The sequence below is a fragment of the Eleginops maclovinus genome, chromosome 13 (genome assembly GCF_036324505.1).
Source record: "Eleginops maclovinus isolate JMC-PN-2008 ecotype Puerto Natales chromosome 13, JC_Emac_rtc_rv5, whole genome shotgun sequence".
Lineage (NCBI taxonomy): Eukaryota > Metazoa > Chordata > Actinopteri > Perciformes > Eleginopidae > Eleginops > Eleginops maclovinus.
Window position 1 is genome coordinate 12209822 of NC_086361.1, and position 19827 is coordinate 12229648.

Genomic DNA, 19827 nt, shown 5'->3' on the forward strand with positions numbered 1-19827 from the left:
TGAAATGATGTGTGTAATTTGATAAAGATTATTTATATTAGAAGAAAGGACTTGTCTCTTTTTGTTTGCGGTTGTATATTTGACAGACATGCACACGGATCGCCTAATTTATTTTCACTATCTGCAGTCAGAGTAACGGCAAGATCAAATCAGAGAAAAATAAACAAAACCATTTTCTGGAATAACGTTTAGGTTGAATCCCTCAGCCCTAACTGAACCTTTATGTTATTGGCAGGGAACTGTGAAGCATCCTTTCCTGTTTCCCATTATTTGCCAGCACATGGCTGCAGGAAGATGGATTTTCTTTACTATTTTGACTATTGTAAGATTTATTGATGTGGACCTAAAGATTAACTAATGTTATAGATTATTACTATTATATTTAAAAACCTGCAGTGTGCAACACCATGATGTTGGATTAGTACATAAAAATACTTTATTGTGCAGAAAGCAACAAAAAACAGCAATCAAAACTCATAACTCAAAAACTACAATATTTTTAAAAAGTTTCATCACATGTTTACACACAGTTATATCTTAGAGCTAAACTCCACATCAGCTCAAGGGGAACGGTGTAGGGTGAGAATCCTTACTGCTGCATGAAACAAACAAAAATGGAAGAGTGTTAGATTCACACCTAAATATCTATCATCTTTTTAAATCAACTGTAAATGTGCAGACATAACGGTGTGGTTTGATGTGGTGCATGTCAGTGTGTGTTTTACCTTGGCCTTTTGGTTCTGGACGGGCAGGTAGAGTTTGAACTCTGCTGGGAGCTCGTCCTCAGAGTACAGTCTGTCTGAGAAATACACTCTCCTTATTCGACAGTTAGCGTGGATCTGAAAGAAAAAAAGGGAATATTGATAAAAGGAGTATACAATCTGACACATTCACTGTAGAAATACTACGGTCACACTAGCAACAGTGCAAGTAGCATCTGGAGACAGCTCGCCCTTTTTCTGTACACTCACCTGTACACGCAGTGTCTCGATGTAATTGGTCCCATAAGCCCTCCTGGTGAAGTCCGACAGGTTGAACTGAATCTGGTTCCAGCCGTCATCCAGCCTCATGGGCATCGTGCAGATAAACGGCTTCACTCGTGTCGTGCTTTGATAGTTACTCGCCCGAAAGCGCCGCCGAACGTTTTTATCATCTAACACCTGAATGTTGTAAAAGATGAAAAGTTTTAGTTGTTCATTCCTGCCACCAAGACATGGAACTGTTTTGTATCTGCAAGAATGTAAACCTCACCTGGACTTCAAAGGTGAAATACTTCTTGAGATTTTTGATGATCATAACGAGAAAAGGAAGCTTGATTCCCAACGTCTTCTTAGGGTCTGCAGGACATGTTATATATGTAGTACTGCAGAGAGAAGAAATTAAAATACATTCAAATAAAGGGTGGTGAAGGAGTGACTAAAGCTTTAATAATGAGTTAAGCTGAGCTGAAACATTCGGTTATAACAGTCACAAACTCACCTGACGTTTGTTCCCTCAACTTCCAACACCAGTGAGTGGATGTCATTGTCTGTGATTCTCTTGATATGACCGTTTCTTACCTGTGAAAGAACAGACATGGTATTTTCACTAATTGTAAATAAAGAAACCAAGCAGTCATATTGGTTTAGGATTGGTTCATTAACTTCGAATATATCAGTTTAATGGTTTATGTGTCAGATAATGAAAAACAAGGAATAGCAGTACAGAAATGTCAATGATATGTGAGAGGTAGTCTTAGGTAAACGTTTGTTACAGGGGACTTGTACATGACTGAGTATGTTTATTTTAGTTAATATTTCTATCGCATACAAAGAACAGGGCTAGGACATATTTGATCTCAGTTTTGTGCTATAGCAATCTGTATACAACATTGCGAGTTTTAACTTAATCTTACAACAGACACTTATAAATAACATTTCAAGGTTTTGTAAGTTAGTTCATCTCAGAATCTTGAACAAAGTGCATCCTGCTTTGTTGCTATACTTAACTGTTGCATGGCAACTGCGCCTTTTGGTCCCCCTGCATTAGTTATTTAAAAAATACTGAGAACTAGGGGTTGTCAAATGTTGGTATTTTATGAGCAATACAAGACCAATGTTTTACTTCCAGATCAATGATTATTGCTTTGAATCATTACTGTAACCTGTATTTAGATTCAGATTGTCAACAACAGGAAATGTCAACCGGGTAGAAACTACCCAGCGCTCTTAGCTAAAATGGGGTTAGCTAACTAAATCAAGGATTTTATCTTAACGATACCACTTGATCAAATTAACCCCTTATCAAATTAACATAGTAAGCTTCTAGTGTAGAGTTGACGGGGAGAAAAACCCATCAATCTTCAACAGAGACGCTAGCGCTAGTTAGCTCTAGCGCGGCTAACGTTAGCTAAGGAAGCTAGTTATAATATCAAGTAACTCTGCTCACCTTTTTATCCCATATCTGAAGTGGTTTGCTGCCGATGCTGTATAAAATAGACAAGAATCCGCTTTGAAACGTGTTTTTAAACATCTTGTTTGAGCTTAGACCACAGTGTCTTTGCACATGTGTTTACGTCTAATAACTAAAACTGTTGCCAGCGAACAGGTTTACATTTGTTTACGGATTTAGTTTCCGTCCCCATCGCAACTGGTTCCGTGTGGTACAAAATAACCAGTTCCGCTGTCAGAAGTTGAAACGTTTTGGTTACACCAGACTTTTCTTGTGATATCCCCACACGTCCTCATTTGGGACGTGTAAAATTAAAGAACAGTAATGTTCACCTTTTTGTTATTTTGGTGTTGCTAAGGAAAAGAAGCTCTTGGCGTTGTCAGGTCGGTTCTTAAATGGCAACGCACCTCGGTAGCCGTGGCAACAAAAAGCCTGACTAATGTTTCTGTCTATGACAGGCTACAAAATACACATATGACAGATTAAAATCCCTGTATTCAACATATTTAAAGTATATTTATACATGTTTGTTGTTAATTAAACGTTGAAGCATGCAGTATTCAGATCCTTTAGTTGTAAGAAGTAAAATTGAAGGACAAATGATACATTTTAGAAACCTTACATCCATAGTCCAAAAGTATGCAGTCATAGGCTCCTCAGACTGCAGTGTGCACTCCGTTACAGGTAAACGTCCTGCATTGACAAATGTGTAAGTTAAAATCATACAAAATTGCTCTTATATGCTTTCTGTGCAAACATTCCTTTTAAAGCGATTAAATAATTGTCTTAAGAGTAAAATTACAATATTTCACCCTGTGAGTAGTCAAGTAGAGGTTGGCTTTCAAACTCATTTGTTACATAGAGTTTCTGTTTTACAGCCGAAGCAAGGATATTAAAGCATTGTTTCCAAACTCATTTTATTAGTCTCAACAAATCTCCTATATAGCCATGGGAGAGATGATCTGTGCACTACTAAATTGACTTCTGAAGGTAAAATAGTTGGAGTTCCCATTTCTTAAACATAGAATAACGAACAATCTGTAGATATTGACTTTCTACACAAAACTATTTTTTCAGAACTCCTTTCACCTATAATCCCATAAAGTGTCAAGTGGGACATCCTTCCTCTCTGTCCCCAGCACTTTAAACAAGCCACGCTGGAATAGATCTTTCAAAGGTTTTAAATATTTGAACAAGCCAAGAAACAGTCAATCAAACACAAGCCAGGACCTTTGCAAAATGACATCACCAGCAATGCAACATAAATCAAATGTGTTTTTATTAGTTTCATACGAAGGAAAGATTAATTAATACAGTGGTATTCAGGCTGTGCATGGATTGATTATCTATTGGTCCCAGCAGGCACAGGCCCAGCAACCCAGCGTGGGGTCCCTGGTTATAGTTCTCCTATAAAATGTCACTTAAAGAGACACGTTGCAACCACAGGAACTCAAAATGAACCCAAAAAAAACCACAGAAAATTACTAAAATCAGACATAACAACAAATAGAACAGAAAAGATTCCAAAATGGCTGCAAAGACGAAAAAATGACCACTGAAAGTACAAAGTTTGTGTGTCCTGCTGAAGATGTAGTGGGGCTTTTTGCATGTCTGTGCCCAGAAAATCTGCCAATTGTTTGACAGTTTGAAATATAATGTACACATCCGAACACACATGCACCTGGACATAGATAAAAACATACACAAACACACTCTCTTGAGTGGTGGCCATTCTTTACAGTTGTTTATGTCACTGCAGTTTATGAGGTGCTGCTTCACTCCAAATAGTACATCTTTCTTTAAATAAATGTCAAAAGTCCTGCTCTCCCGATCTCTCTACATTTGTGTGTGTGTGTGCGTTCGTGTGTGTGTAATTTTAATTAAACTAGTTCATAGGCTGGCAGCTTCTTAAAACTGTCTACAGAAACAGTTGAGATTTCTTTATCCACTTCTTCACTGTATTTCCCCTCGCTTCTCTCATAGAGTCTGGGATATACACACTTTAATATTCCTCAGAAGCTTTCAGTTTACATGTAGGACCACCCCAGAGAAAGCTTTAAATAACTTTACTGAAGACACACATTAACTAAAAAGTCCATTACAGTCTCTTCTTCTTTTTCTCTCACAAAGAAAAGAAAGTGATTCTGTGTGTGACGTTTTGCACTTTTTCTCTAATTGTTTGTTTACTAGTCACTTAACTAAATATTATTGCAGATGCTGCTTCTCACCATCCAACTAGCAGTTGCCTTTATTTGTTGCACCTTTATTGTGATGTAGATCATTTTAAAAGTATACAATTGACAGCAATTACTCCCTTAAGTGTTTACTGGCACACCTGGATTTGGAAGGTTTTTCCCATTCTCCCTTTTTGGACTCTATTGGAAACCTTTCCTTGTCTCAACAACAACAAACAACATTGCTTTTAATGTACCTTTCTTGTGTGTGAGTCTTGCTTTTTGTTCGAAATCTTGTTTTACTGAGCCAGCCCACTATTTTTGTATTTGCCTGTCTCCTATATCATTTAAATCACACATTTAAACATTCAAAAAGGCAAGAAAAAGAAAGGGAAGAATCTTATGTATTTTTAGTTTATTCCTGCATTGCACTTCTAAGGGTCAGGGGGACGACATGAGAAAGAGATGAGGAGGAGGTCCAGACGCCTGAGGAATCGTCCCACCCAGCGGTGTTCACATCTGAACTCATTCTCTTTTGTCTACAAACCGACTACAGAGGATACGTGGAGACACCAACTCTTGTGTTATCATACATATATAAACATCATAACTTAGACAGGTTGTGGCTGGATTTTATGCACAAGGATATATTTACTTCTTCATCTGCCTTAACAAGGTAGGTTTCAGAAACATGATCTTCCGTGGTATGTAAATAATACTGTTATGTGCTGGGATTGACTGATTCCAGGTTAAAGTAAGTTATTTCTAATATATAATCTTTATCATTTAAATGTGCTAGCTGCTTAATTACAATAATTTGCACAGCATTTCTATTGCATGTGGATATGAAATGTACAGTAAATGGCCAAATCTGGAACCAGACGGCAGAATGCAGCTATATTGCAGACTTTCAATCCATGTTCTCGGCCATGTTTTATGCAAGTGTCTATGTGATGATGAAGAGTGGAAAGACCTTCCCAGACAGGACGTGTTAACAGATACAAGATCATCCATCTCTGGTTAATATAAGGAAAGGAAAGACATTTAGGAGGTCTGTCAAATAACACGTTTAACAGGGTAATCCATTTATTTTGGGTTAAGAAAGAAGGAATGAAGTCTGGATTTAAAAATGGAAAAACGTTCCCTCAGGTGTCAGGATGGTGAAATATCTTAATTCAAACTAATTTGTTGAAATATCACATTACAAGGTATAATTGAGAGAAACGTTTTCATTTTTCAATTTCAATTCAAACATAAATTTTCCATCATTGACATGAAAAGTTTGCTGCTAATATTGAATCATTTAAATAAATTATGTAAAACATGCCAGTTGCCTTTTATGTGAAGTTCCAATGATACTGTGTACTCTGAGTGTTTGGTGAATTACATCACTCTCTTCCTTTCTTTCTTGAGAGAACACTCTTTAGTTGGAAATGTTTTGCAGCTAGCATAAGGATAGAACACCAACACATTTTGTTTATTTGATCGGAATACTTTGTAAGTATCAAAGTTGATTCTTGTTTTTTGCAAAACAATGAAATCACTATTTATATGAGAAATGTCAACAGATGAGAACTGAGCAAACTCCAACAGCTGCTGAAGACCATGTAATAAGTCTGAAAACCCAGAGATAGATTGAGATATCTCGAAAGTTACAGGACAAATTTCACAGCACATTTTAATATACATGTGGCGTTCCACTTTAGATGTAAGCCTTATTTTCTTCAGTTTTATCTGTCATCACATCCTCTCAGCTCGACGAGACTTCCTTTAAAATTCTTGGTCTATTTTTAGCTTAATGTACTGTATGTTACAGTTAACGTTAACCCTTTCGAAAGTGAACAGCATTGGCCTGTGGATGACTTTAAAGCCTTCGCTCCCTTAAACAGGATGTGTCACATTCATCAAATGTATGTGACTTGTTCAAGACAAATTGTATCTCATGTTCAACACAACGTGTGTCAGAAGTGTGTGGAAAAGCATGGTTAATGTGAATAATGTACTCTGTGTTTAAAGTAACACACAAGGTCACACTCCTTACTTTGTTGAAAGTGTCACATCCTTTTAGAGCGCATATGAAGATGGATTTAGTCATATCTACAGTACGAGACAACGTTGTTTATAGGATGAGGATTTCTAAAGTCTCTATTTGGATAAACTTCTGCTGATGTTGACCACTTTTCATCCCTCAGGGTCATTAATCGTTCTTTTAGTTATTAGAATGAATGTGTCTGCTCACTTAGCTGGAATATGTTGCATTGTTTTAAGCCCATTGGAGCACACTGCATCACTTTAGACTTGAGCTGTTTGAGTCTATTTATTACACAGCATCTATGGTTAAGCCATCTGTCTCCATCAAACATTATGGGAGTTCCTGCCATTAGTTTAAATCCCTGCTCGAAGATGCTTTAAAAGTAGAGAGCAACGGCACAAGTTTGGAAACAATCCTGATATGCTTTTAGTCTTTACACTACAAACAATTGGGTTCTGGAACCAAAATCGATTGTCTTGTATATATTTCCAATCCAAAAAGTTACATCAGTTATTCAACTTAGGAAACACGTAGTAAACCGTAACTGTATGCAGATGATCTGTTACTATTCTTAAAAACTCTCCCTACTGTGTTTTTCCGTCAAAAAAACTAAAAATGCTTCCTCTTAGATGAAATCAGACAGTATTTTGCACATGTTTATCTATCCTTACAGTATGTGAACAATGCATACATTGTTTGTCACCATTTATGCTCAGTAGTCCCAAACCATGTCAGGATTTCTCATGGCAATTTGCCTAAACCTTGGAAGTACTGTGTGACATGGATAAAACAAATACTTATGAATGTTGGATTGTTACCGTAGGATTGAAAATGCTTATCCAGCCTGAGGCAATTATCTCCATTATTAGTGTTATTTTAGATCGCACACGTTTGTATTTAAATATCACGTCAGGTGTTTGTCACATGGGTGTTGTTTGTTTGCATTTAGTCCACCTGTTTGCCAGTAATTAGCGTGACAGAGAGGGTGAGCTTGCTCAGACATTTTCTGTGGACCGTTTGGTCCCTTTTAAGTTATTGTTTGTATGAATTATCAAACATTGTTAAACTATAAACTTCAGTACTGACTTAGCCTCTAGCGAATGCTCATTGGGAGTTTTTTGTCGCAACAGTTACATCTTTCTACTATTCTCAAGGTCAAGAATTACTTTTCATGCATTTGTGATTTGAGTCTGTTTTCCAGAACTAGCTTGCAAAACTCAAGCCTAGCTAAAATGTTATAACTTACTACCAGTTTAAATAATAACTTACAAGCTCCTAATGGGACGAATAACTTGATTTTTAAAAATATATTTAAAGAATGGTACATTTATAGTGGCCACATTGTGTTTCCAATTCTACAGGTAGATAATTCAACCCTTCTCCAGCCAATCAGACACCAGCCTGCCATTCATTCATCCTTTTCAACCAATGGAGAGCCTTCTCACTAACAACAGCTTCACCTCCACCACTGAGCCCCCAATTCCCCTTTTGAACCCTAACCCAACCAACTGCAGCTCCTGGAACCAGCAATGGGGGGCACCATACCTGCACAGGTTAGCCCACCTTGACATGCAGCTCTACCAAGACTTCTACTCTGTGTGGGTCACTCTTATGGTAAGACCATATACTGTCAAAAAGAAAAAAATGTAACAAAATAAACCTTGATTTAGTAAATATGATCAGTGTTAAAGACAGAATGTAATTATAAATAAACACTTAAAAGCAGACTCATACACTCATACACACTCTCACCAATACACACAATGTGAATGAAACATCCAAAGTGGTATCTAGACGGCTGATTCTCCATTACTCCCTGCAGGTGTGTAACTGTCTGATGCTGGTGGTCGGTTTGGTCCTCAACAGTCTGGCTCTCTATGTCTTCTGTGGAGCCTCCACCAACTCCTCTGCCTCTGTGGTTTACACCATAAACCTTGCTGTAGCTGACCTGCTGGTGGCGCTGTCATTGCCTGCTCGCATCGCTCTGTACCACAGTGGAGGGAGCTGTTTGGCCTGCTCCTACGTTCACACCTTCAGCTACTTTGTAAACATGTACTGTAGCATCCTGTTTCTGACAAGGTATGTGCGTTAGACCCATTTATAAAACATTTTAAATGCAAACAAATTATCAGCAAAAACCTCTAATCTAAGATTGCCCTTCCACCACTTAAGTATCTGCGTAGATCGGTACCTGGCTGTCGTACATGCATCCAGTACTCTCCATAGATGCAGGACCCCAGGAATGGCCAGGTGTGTCAGCGCCACAGTTTGGTTCACTGCAGTTGTGGTCACCTACTCTTTCCAGGTGAAGACACATGCACTACAAACACATAGATATATCTTTAAACTGTTGACTAAACAGAACAAAGAATTCATCTAAAAATAAAGGATGGAATTCTTACACTGCTTCCCCCTCCTCTATTTCAACCTTTCTGAAATGTTGATGAAAAGGAAGAAATAAGAATTTAAGTCCTTCCTGTTCCCCTCTAGTGTTATCTTCCATTTTTCCATTCAGACCACATTCTGATGAAGACACACTCTTTCTTGACCTACTTAAACATCTTATTTCTCTTATAAATATCAAGGGGAAAGTGTTTGTGTTAATGGAAATGCACAGTTTCTTTCCAGGAAAGTGTAGTGTGGTATCATTGGCTGACCTTAAACTGCAACAATTTTAGTACCAGTATAAACGTGTCTCAAAGACCTATTAATGAGGTGAAACATTTGGCACACTTTGGTAGATTGTTCAGCAATGCCTGAGCACTTTTAAAAATGTTGAGTAACTTGACTTTAAAGAAGAAAGAGCTCTGTAAGACTGTTTGGGTTTCTCTCACTCTAAACAGACAACTGCACTGGAGTTCAGCTCCTCCTGTGTGCTCCTTCCTGCGCTCTTCTACCTCATCATCCTGGAGTTCCTACTCCCCCTGTTGGCCGTGGTGGGTTTCACTCTGCGGGTCGCCTGTTTTCTCTCCTCCAGCCACGGCCTGGTGACCCAGCAGAGCAGGGCGAGGAGGGCACGTGCTGTCAGGCTTCTGGCCACCGTCCTGGTGGTCTTCACAATCTGTTTCACGCCGTTCCACGTCCGGCAGGTGCTGGTTTACTTCCGGGTGGAAGTCGGAGGGGAGGGGCTTGAGCAGGAGGCGGGGCATGTGCTTGCCTACCACATCACAGTAACCCTAAGCAGCCTGAACAGCTGCCTGGATCCAGTGGTTTACTGCTTTGTGACTGACAGCTTCAAGAGAGTGTGGGGGAAGAGGAGGAGAGGAGCGATTGAGGGGGACGGTGAGGCAGGGCACACAAGTGGGGGAGAAGGGGATAGGAATTCAGTGAGTAAATGTCCAGGTACGGCTCTGGCATTAGCTCACAGCGTGCTCGCACTCACCTTCACCAGCTCTCCACTCTCTGCTGCCAACATGGAACAGTCAACTTAAACACAGTCCAGAGAGACACATAGAGATAAAGGTGTCTCTCCTTAGGCTAACAATACCCAATGCACATGTACATGCACGTTAGCCCACCTTCACACAAAAAAATAATTTTCATAATATTTCATATTTATGTTATTAAACCCACACATTGTTTCCATAAAAAAAACTCCAACAGGGACCTGTGTACTGCATATTCCGGTAACTGTCCAAATAAGGCCAACATACCAATCATGCAACATTTCAAATTAACCAAGTTACATGGCAAAATGACTTTGTAAAATAATACCTAACATGTATTTGCTGTTTTGGAATTCCGGTCATTATGTAAGAAACATTTACATCAGAGACACTGTAATACAGAATGAAAGCTTGAGAGCCAAACAATAGGAGTCTTGAGTTTACAGATGGAATAAGCTAGAAGCAAAGCCCTCCGGAAAACTATAAACACTTGTAGCAGTTAGTTTCTCGAGTACACAGTGAAGCTCTCCTTGTTTATCATTTTAAGTGCCTAAATGGTGTATTGTCGTCAGTGTTACACAGAAAACGGACATCTCTGAAACACTGACTTGTGAAAAACAAACCCCTAATTTAGTGAACAAATGCTTTATTTTAATTTTTAGAGACATTTAAGAGGACATGATCTCTGAGTGAGAGTCAGGTAAGGTTTGCAGAATATGTTGTGTTTTTTTGAATATTTTGCATATTTAATATATTCGTTATTTGATACCAATTTTGAATGCAAAGCAAAAGTTATCCTGAGTAAGATGTACAGAGCCTGTCTGAGTTGTTCCCCCAGAGGACAGTATCACACCACAGCAGTGTCTCTCACCTGTGTATTTTGTAGGAGTACATTAAATTAGAATAAACTGTCATAACAAATTCATCCATATCCTAATTTCAGAATTTGACTGTTCAGGCACAAATGTCTGCTGCTCATTCACAGTTAAATATCAGAAAATTGGCCTGTGCACATCAATGTGTATTGTTTCTTTGTGTTCTTTCAGCAGAAAATCAAAAGAGCAAACATGTTTTATCCAAGGATGAATTAAAAACAAATATTGATAAGGATATTGTCTTCTCATTGCAAAGTGTTTGGTTTTTTAAACGAAAATTTGGTCAAAATTGCTACGTGGACTTCAGCTGTATTCAACTAAAATAAGATGTAAAAAATGCTGACATTTTTTTATTGATTACATATAAGGGAATAGCTGTTTCACATAAATCAAATAAAGTGTAAGTCATTGCAGGAAACTGAGCAATTAAATTGAGCAGTATTTCCCTTTAAGCCCCCAAGCGGGACCGCAGGTCATTACAGTTCACTTAATGTAGCCTAATGTTTTGACTCTGCAACTTCACACCTCTGCAAATACACACACACACACACACACACACACACACACACACACACACACACACACACACACACACACACACACACACACACACACACACACACACACACACACACACACACACACACACACACACACACACACACACACACACACACACACACACAATCAGCTCCTGTGGTCCTGCAGTCACATGATTGGTCTTGGATAGGACCTGATCATGGACACACACACAGACACACACAGACAGACACATACACTGCAGTTTCAGGTTCCTTCTCTGGTTTCCCTCTGGAAAGAGCGAGAGGCTGTGACCATGAGAGCAAGAAACAAAGTTTTCTGATCTCCCTCTCGTCTCAGCGGTCTGACCACCAGACAGTATTATGGGTAAGCTCTGAAGATGCTGAGCTAGGATGCTTTTGGCCCTAAAAAACAAGACGAAAGGTTAAAGTCTTCCTAAAACTGCTGACAGGCAGGCTACTTCACCAGCAGTCACATGAGAAATCACATATAACACATATGAAATGTTCATGGATATGAAAGGTGAATTACTCAACTTTGCAGTAGTGAAAAACTCTCAGCAGTCTTTCAATTAAATGTATTTTTTATGTGAACCTTGGTAGGTTTATTCCAGGCTTTTAATATAAATTGTATCTTTGCCTATGGATGTTTTACTTTCATGAACCCAATTATTAATAGGATCTTATTTAAAGGAACGGCTCCTGGATTAGCTTACATTCAATACTACTATGAGTGAAAATGACACCTTGTTCAGAGCAATGAGTAAAATCAAAGGAGGTTCAAAAGTGTGTAATGAAGCGGCCATTACCAATTCATAAGTCATGTAAACGTAATGTGTTCTCCCTATTTGCCTTCTTTATTTCATGCATTTCATCCTAATTTGAAGCTATTGTGAATAACTTTATATTAACTGCAACTTTGCAGAGATCAAAAAGTGTGTTGCATGATTATGATTTAGTTTTACTGCAGCATATGTGAATATGTGAAGCTTGCCATCACGTGATTTGGGTTTCTAACACTATAACACTTTGTTTCTTGTAGTTGGCGAGTCCAACAAAGCAGACACGATAAACCTACTCAGCCCCCCCACCAGCAGAACATGTTTAAATAAATACGCGAAGGTATTCATTTGCCCTAGAGTTCTTTGTTAATAAGTCCCTTATTATTCTCACATGGTCTGAAATGTAAAATAATGAAAGGAGCCATTGTTGGTTTAATTCAGAACAGATTTTAAAGGTGCGTTCCATACAGTGTTCATCCAGAGTCCTACTTATGAAGGCTCAAGCATATTTACAGAACATAGAGATATATACAGTATTTATATAGAAAACAAAACTACTAACAAAAATAATCATCTTTTTATAGCAGCAAAAAAAGAAGAAACTAAAAGAGAAATATGTATATTTACATCTTTTCTTAAAATAACAAGGCATATTATATAGTACACTGCGCATACTTTCCCATTCTTTAAGTATTCTTCTTGATTTAACCTCTGTGAGGATCAACGTATATAGGCATCTATCTCCTTTGTCATTAACACAGTTCACTGAAGGCAGAAACCACACACACACACACACACACACACACACACACACACACACACACACACACACACACACACACACACACACACACACACACACACACAGAGTCTGGCCAGGTTGGACTAACTGTACGGCTGCCACGCTGCTGCCACTGACAGCTGGGAACAAGAAACAGCGTCTCCACATTCATTCAGTGATCCGGACGGTGGAGCCAACATGGCTGCCACTGAAAAAAGTGCAAAGGCCAAACTCTCATGTGTGGCTCTGCCGTCAAATTCTAACAACAACAAAAAAAAGACATTTTCTAATTGAATTAAAACACCAGAACAGAGATGGTAAAGACTCGTAAATAACCTTTCAGTGTTGCAGCCAATTGCAAAGTACTGAGAAGAAGAACTCAAAACAAAACACTGAGATGACGTTTTAACACACTCTAGCTTTACATGTGAACAACTATGAGACGACTAATCTTTCTCTCACACACACACACCCACGCACACATCTGTAACAGTATATAGAACAATTTAGTCTTTTGGAAACTAAAATCCCAAAAATAAATATCAACAGTTATTGGTTTTCTTCCTTTTGCAAAACACTTCTGTTTTTTTGTTTTGTTTTTTTAAAACCTATTATGTGCAAGTTCTGTGCAATGTCAGGCTTGTCAAACATCAAAACAAAAATTATTTCAGCTGAAATCACTTGACATTCATTGACTTTTTTTTACATTTAAGTCACAAGATGGAACCAAAAGGTAGGAACTCAATCTCCCAGCAGGCCATGATGCTGTCTGAACATTCCAGAGTCTGCGGTAAATAAAAGGCTTGGGATAATAAGAACCAAAGAAATAAAATCAAAGACTTCCCAATGCATTGGAAAAGAGACACTCAGGTTGCACTTCAAGTATTTGAGGCCTGGAGTTTCTCACCTACACTTCTAACAAGGAGGGTTGCTCCTGACGACACGTGACGCCTGAAACTTCACCCATAAAATGTGCAAAAATGTTAGAAAGTCTCATGCTTGTTGAGGGTGTGCTGACCCAGACCGAGCACAATTCTTCAGCTTAAAGAGTACATGTTGGTTTTTCTTTACACGTTTTATTTTCAAACTAAAAGACACAAACACCCAGCCATGCATTAGAAAATACATCCCTGACCTATTAGGACAATAAAGACAAGAGCTTGAGTGATTTTTACAGAGTCATACTTTGGTGTTCTACACATGCATATTGCTGTTATCACATGCAAACCTCCTAAACCCAATTTATTTTTTAATATTCATGTTTGTCATTAAACGGAATTGTTTGTCCATTATTTTATCAGAATATGTTATTGCCCTATTTGTTACAGAAGCCAAAATGCTTCTGTACCTCCTCCTCGTCTTTTGTTATCCCTGCATTTTTTTTCATCCCAGCACCAAAGAGGTGGTCATCTCTCTGCTCCACTATGGGACTGACTGAATGTACCTGAAATTATGGAAGGAATCTATTCTGTTAAAACTCTGCACCAACATCCATTCAAGTGAAAAAATAACATTATAAATGAGTGAATCCTCTTCTACAACTCAAGTTAAAAATAAGAATTTTCTGTTAAACGCTATAATAACCCAAAAATAAATGTTCCTTCCATCAAAAAATGAACTCACTGCATTAACATTTCAATTTGCGTGTTTCCGCTGATAGAACTGAAAGGAAACTGACCCAAACCTTAGCATTTGAACCTGACATGAAGGGTAAAAACTCCCAGATTGTACCACCATAAACAACCCTTCTCTGCCTGCACCAGCCTCACACACACTGCTCTCCACAGCTGATTAACAGAGGCTGTTATTACAACAAAAAATCTGATTTGTCAGAAAACAAGAAGACACAATCAAATCTTAAATCTCACATTAAGTCTTTTTTACAAAAACTTCTTTAAAGTCCTCTATTACAGCCTATTAAAACATTCCAGGATTATATAACATTATTGGCCAACACTCGTTATCATTCAGTATTAATACAATTTTAGTTTTAATTTATACAACTTTATTTCTGATGATAAGCCTATTAGTCTCATCACTGTGTATAAATGTTAACAGCGTTGAAGTTAAACTAAACAGTTTTAGTGTCACCTACTATCAACACTCTCCTACGACACTTTAAGAAACCAATTGAAGACGTTTGGTTCAAGAAAATGTTATATTCTGGTCATGGGGTAAACTGGATTTTTTCTTTTTGGTAATTTGGTAAAGTATTCTGGTTATTTGATGTTTTTTCAGGAGACAAACTTGTATCGGTAAAGTTGTAGTTTTATTCTGAAAAAATGATTGCCTAAGTTTGTATTTTTATTTCCAAATTTGCAACAATTCAAATGTCTCTTAGGTTCAAAGATCTAAAAGAGCAGTTTGGCATTGTGGGACATATACGATCAATATATATACTCTCATATATGTATACTCTATATTTTTATATATTTTAAGTGAACACTTCCTAATTTCATTCCAATTTCCTCTTTTCAATATGCAATAAGCATAAAGCACAAATGTAATAAGCATCAAAAATACTATATATACTTTATTTGACCTTGTACAATGGAACTAAGACAAATAAACCAGGAGTAAGGCGTACTGTAAGTCCTCCACCGAGGATCACTTAACAAGCCGAAACCTGTTAATATAGGCTACTAAATCTCAACCCATCCATCCATCCATCCATCTTCTCCCGCTTTTCTGTCAGGGTCGCGGAGGTAACAGCTCCAGCAGAGAGCCCCAAACTTTCCTTTCCCTGGCCACATCAACCAGCTCTGACTGGGGGATTCCAAGGCGCTCCCAGGCCAGCGAAGAGATATAATCCCTCCACCTGGTCCTAGGTCTACCCCTCGGTCTCTTCCCAGCTGGACGTGCCTGGAACAACTCCCTAGGGAGGCGCCCAGGTGGCATCTCAACCCTAGGGTATTTATTTTGTTTTTCTTACATTTTATGTTATTTTCTTTCAGTATATCCAGGATCCATTCCAAAATTCTTTCATCCCATTTCAGACAACAACCATGTCCCCAAACAACTGAATCCAACACACCAAGAGGATTTCAAATCAAGGCTTTTCTAAGTGCTGTTTAACACTCTTCAAAACAATGGCTCAGCTAATGTGCAGTTAGTGACAAACATTGTGCCAACTTTATTTTCTAAAACAATACGCAAGAAGGTAGAGAAAGAAAGAGAGAGGACAACCCAACACCTGTCTTCTTCTCTGCTTTTCTAACATGCAGCATGTAGGATAGTGTAAATTATTCAAAGAAAACAAAACAGAAGCAGCATTCTGGGCCCTCCATAAACCAGGAAATAATATTTGGGATTGTAATGCCCTGTATACTGCGCGTATTGCATTTGCACTCTTTCTTTCGTGGAATTTGACCTTCAATACAGTGGCAACTTTGCCCTGGAGTGTAGCCTAATCCAGATCAAAATGTTCCCCAAGAACCAGGCTTCTGGCTCTCAGTTTCAGAAATGCCACTTCTTAAAGCTACTGTCGCAGAGTGCTGTAGAGTGTGTTATTGAATTTGGTGAATACGTCAGCAGACACAGCAGTCGATCTCGTCAGCATCATCTTAGCAAAGATTTGATCAAGCAGATTCGACAGCAAGGAAGAACAATTTCAGCATTTTCGAATGATTGATGCTTCGAGGAGTAATGTTCATCTCCAGCGTTCATCCTTCACGTTTTCATTCGATTGGGTTGACCCCAGATAAAGAGGTGTATGTGCGTGTATGTATGCGTGCGAATCCCCTGAAGTTTCCTGTCCAGGCAGCTGCTCAGTAGCACCTCCTAGAGGCCCTGAGAAACAGAGACAACCTCTCCTTAAAAGCATGAAAGTCATTTCTTGATGACCCTAAAGGATCACTCAAATGTCAATATGGGCTGAGTGGAACTAATTTCTGTGTTGGCTGAAACAGCACTGGGATCAAATGTTTTTGTTTTGTTGGGAGAGCTGGTCTGGTGCGACACTGGTCCCTATAGATTTAGTTTTTTTTCAGCAAATCAACAAACACCGAATTGAAAAAAAAGCCAGTCAAAGCTGAAAAAAACAAGAGTGGAACAAATTCACACGAGCCGCCGTCCTTGATTATTTGTAAAGTGAATTTAGTTGGTTTAGCAGCAATGTCGAATTGAGCCCACCCATCACAGAGCAGACTCATTCTCCGTGTGAGAGGAAGTGGTGGTGGTGGTGGCCTTGCCCTTCTTGTTGAGTTTTAGGAAGCTGGGTTTCTCTGTCACAACGGTAACAGCCATTTCGTCACTGTTGGGATTTTCCAGCTTTGTCAAGAACCGTTTCGAAGCTTTGGCTGAATCCCTATTCCTGTCAATCATAAATTAAATGATGGTTAGGACTGTGTTTTAAGCATAAAGGAATAGTTTGAAAAATATGCTTTTTTGCCGAACAAAGGTTAGCTTAATTTAGCATTAAATTCTGAAAGAATTCACAATAAATTGAAATTGTTACTTTTGGACAACGGTGTTACCTCCGTTTCCAGTCTTTTGCTAAGCTAACACAAGATATTATAGCTTCATATTAACCATAATTAGATGAGTTGTATCATCTTCTAACTAATCATTTTATTTCCTGAAATGTCAAACTTTTCTTTTAATGACAACAAAGGCCAAGACCAGGTGGTTTTCTCACCCTTGGTTAGGAGCTGGGTAAATGACTAGGAAGAGGGCGGTGAAGAAACCGAGGAGGGAGCCCCCAGAGGCCACCATGGGAATCACACGGACGCTGCCAACAGCCTCGACGACAGCCCCCAGAGCTGAGGCCACCAGGATCTGACTAATGTACACCTGAAATATGACACATTATAACATTTACAGCATTATATTTTCACCTTGACATATATGTATATCTATACGGCCCTGGAAAAAATTAAGACAACACTTCAGCATTACCATATTCTCTTGTTTTGTTATTTATAGGTCTGTCTTAGAGTTAAACATTTTTGAAAAATTTGTATTATTGTATTTTATAAACTACTGCCATTTTTTTTTGTGTTGGAATCCAACAGACACTGGAATGGCTGCCATACATGTAGAGATAAAGACTTAAGAAACACTTGGAGTGGTCTCTCTATTTTTTCCGGAGCTGTATAACTATAAAACAAAGATCTCATAAAGTGAAGTCTCACCTGGCAGGATAAGATAGCACAGTCGATGCCAAAGCCTCTCCGGGAGTTACCAGGACTGTGCCTGATGTACTGCAGGAGGAAGAGACAGTAACAGATAATGAAAGCCAGAACAATAACAAATATAGCGACATTCTATCTAACCATATATTCATTCAGTATGCAGTCCATGGCCATTAACATTGTATATTACTACAATACAATACAAGCAATTTCATGTGGAATTTGTCTGTACCTCTTTTATTTCGTGATACTGTCCCAGCAGAGCATATGGACAGTAGGAGATACTCATGGAGATGATACCCATGGTGCTTATCATCACCATCGAAACATACACATTAGGGAAGATTGACATGACAGCAGTTCCTGTGAAGGGAAAATAGATAGAAATTAACTTTGTATCTGCTTTATTCATTTTTGTACTAATTTATTGATATACAGGGGTTTATACCTATGGAAAATGCAAGCGTTCCCATGATGTAGATTACTTTAATACTCAGGTCAAAGTTGTCAAGGTACTTCTGAAGGATAGCTGGAAAAGGGAGATAACTTGAATGGTCAATAAATAGTTTAATTTAGAGACAAAGTGCATTTTACATCCAGAGAGTTACCACTGAAACCGAGGTGTATACAAATATGTGATTGCTTTTTACCTGAACATGTAGCAGCAGTCATGGCATAAATAACCAGGCCCCAGCATCCCATCTGAACTCCTTTGTTATAGTCCTCCAACAGAGTAGAATTTACAGGAGCCTGACAGAGAGAAACACAGCGTTCATGTGTATTTCTGAGCTGTGGATTAACTAAGGCAGACTTACTGAAGATAATGACACATGAGAATATCAGAATAAAAGTGAAGATAAAGTTAGACAGGTAAAAAAGAGACAAAATTTGCATGGTAACTTCTTTAAAAAAAAAAATTCAAACACACAGCCGTGCAAACAAATTAACAATTTGTTGACATAAAGTCTAATCATCTGTTAGGGGTTTCATTTATTCATTTGTTTGCTAAATGCTGGGCTGTTGTCAATAACTTTGGATAAAAAAAGATTATATAATGCAGCAGAGAATATGTTTTCTGGTTAATTAATTCACTTACGGTAGGATCTCCATGGTAGATGACTTGACCCATGAAGTCAGTGAAGAAAACAGCCTCAGCGATAATGGAGAACCAGGTGAGAAGGTGACAGACGCACAGACGCAGCAGCTCCGGAGGCATCTTCAGCATGGACATCCACAGCAGCCGCACGGTGGTCTCAACCTAACCAAAGGCGACAAGATCATACAATGTCCACCCAAAACTAAACACTCTGTTAAGAGATAGGGCTAATACAACTGACTGAATTTCATCCTCACCTCTCCCTCTTCGCTCTCGGTGTCCCCGCTGGAGGAGTTGGTGTTTGCGCTGCGGTGCCTCCTTTTCTGTCTGTGCCTCCTCCTGTGTCTGGCCTCCACCTCGCACAGGTCGTTCATGCTGCGGGATGGCTTGATGAGATAAGCGGCATTGGCCCGGCGGTAGCGTTGGCTCCCCACTCGACCGTAGTAGGAGAAGGTGCAGGACGGTTGTCGGTAGAAGATGTGACGGTGACGTGACTGCCGCATGGGGGCTCCAGTACTGGCAGCTGGAATAAGAAACATTATTAACATTAGGTGAAGGGTTATGTTTATCATACTTTAGAAATACTGAGGATAGGGGAAG

At 38.8% G+C, this 19827-nt stretch overlaps 3 protein-coding genes across 6 annotated transcripts in view; 1 reads left to right on the plus strand and 2 right to left on the minus strand.

Annotated features, from left to right (window-relative positions):
- Positions 1-413: 413 nt before the first annotated feature.
- Positions 414-2728, minus strand: cfap20 (cilia and flagella associated protein 20). Of its 2 annotated transcripts, none has more exons than XM_063899094.1 (6): positions 2428-2728; positions 1480-1559; positions 1252-1363; positions 972-1160; positions 726-839; positions 414-592 (listed from the first exon to the last, which is right to left on the minus strand). In XM_063899094.1, exons 1-6 carry the CDS (start codon positions 2509-2511, stop codon positions 590-592), a joined length of 582 nt encoding a protein of 193 aa, XP_063755164.1. In that variant the 5' UTR covers positions 2512-2728; the 3' UTR covers positions 414-589. The 2 variants fall into 2 exon arrangements, with proteins under 2 accessions (XP_063755164.1, XP_063755163.1); XM_063899093.1 differs by having other exon boundaries at positions 414-595; positions 2428-2724.
- A 5336-nt stretch (positions 2729-8064) lies between these two features.
- On the plus strand, positions 8065-10067 carry LOC134874608 (G-protein coupled receptor 20). Its single transcript, XM_063898678.1, has 4 exons — positions 8065-8250; positions 8459-8715; positions 8809-8941; positions 9480-10067. The coding sequence occupies exons 1-4, from the start codon at positions 8065-8067 to the stop codon at positions 10065-10067; spliced, it is 1164 nt and encodes a 387-aa protein (XP_063754748.1).
- A 2575-nt stretch (positions 10068-12642) lies between these two features.
- The window catches only part of LOC134874966 (solute carrier family 45 member 4), a 42389-nt gene continuing 35204 nt past the window's right edge, over positions 12643-19827 (minus strand). For all 3 annotated transcript variants that reach the window (XM_063899279.1, XM_063899281.1, XM_063899280.1), the window contains exons 9-16: positions 19485-19750; positions 19228-19389; positions 18782-18881; positions 18580-18660; positions 18364-18494; positions 18132-18200; positions 17636-17790; positions 12643-17311 (exon numbers count right to left, since the gene is read on the minus strand). In XM_063899279.1, the coding sequence (XP_063755349.1) occupies positions 17134-17311; positions 17636-17790; positions 18132-18200; positions 18364-18494; positions 18580-18660; positions 18782-18881; positions 19228-19389; positions 19485-19750 (1142 nt within the window). In that variant the 3' untranslated portion in view covers positions 12643-17133. The remainder of the gene's footprint in view (positions 17312-17635; positions 17791-18131; positions 18201-18363; positions 18495-18579; positions 18661-18781; positions 18882-19227; positions 19390-19484; positions 19751-19827) is intronic.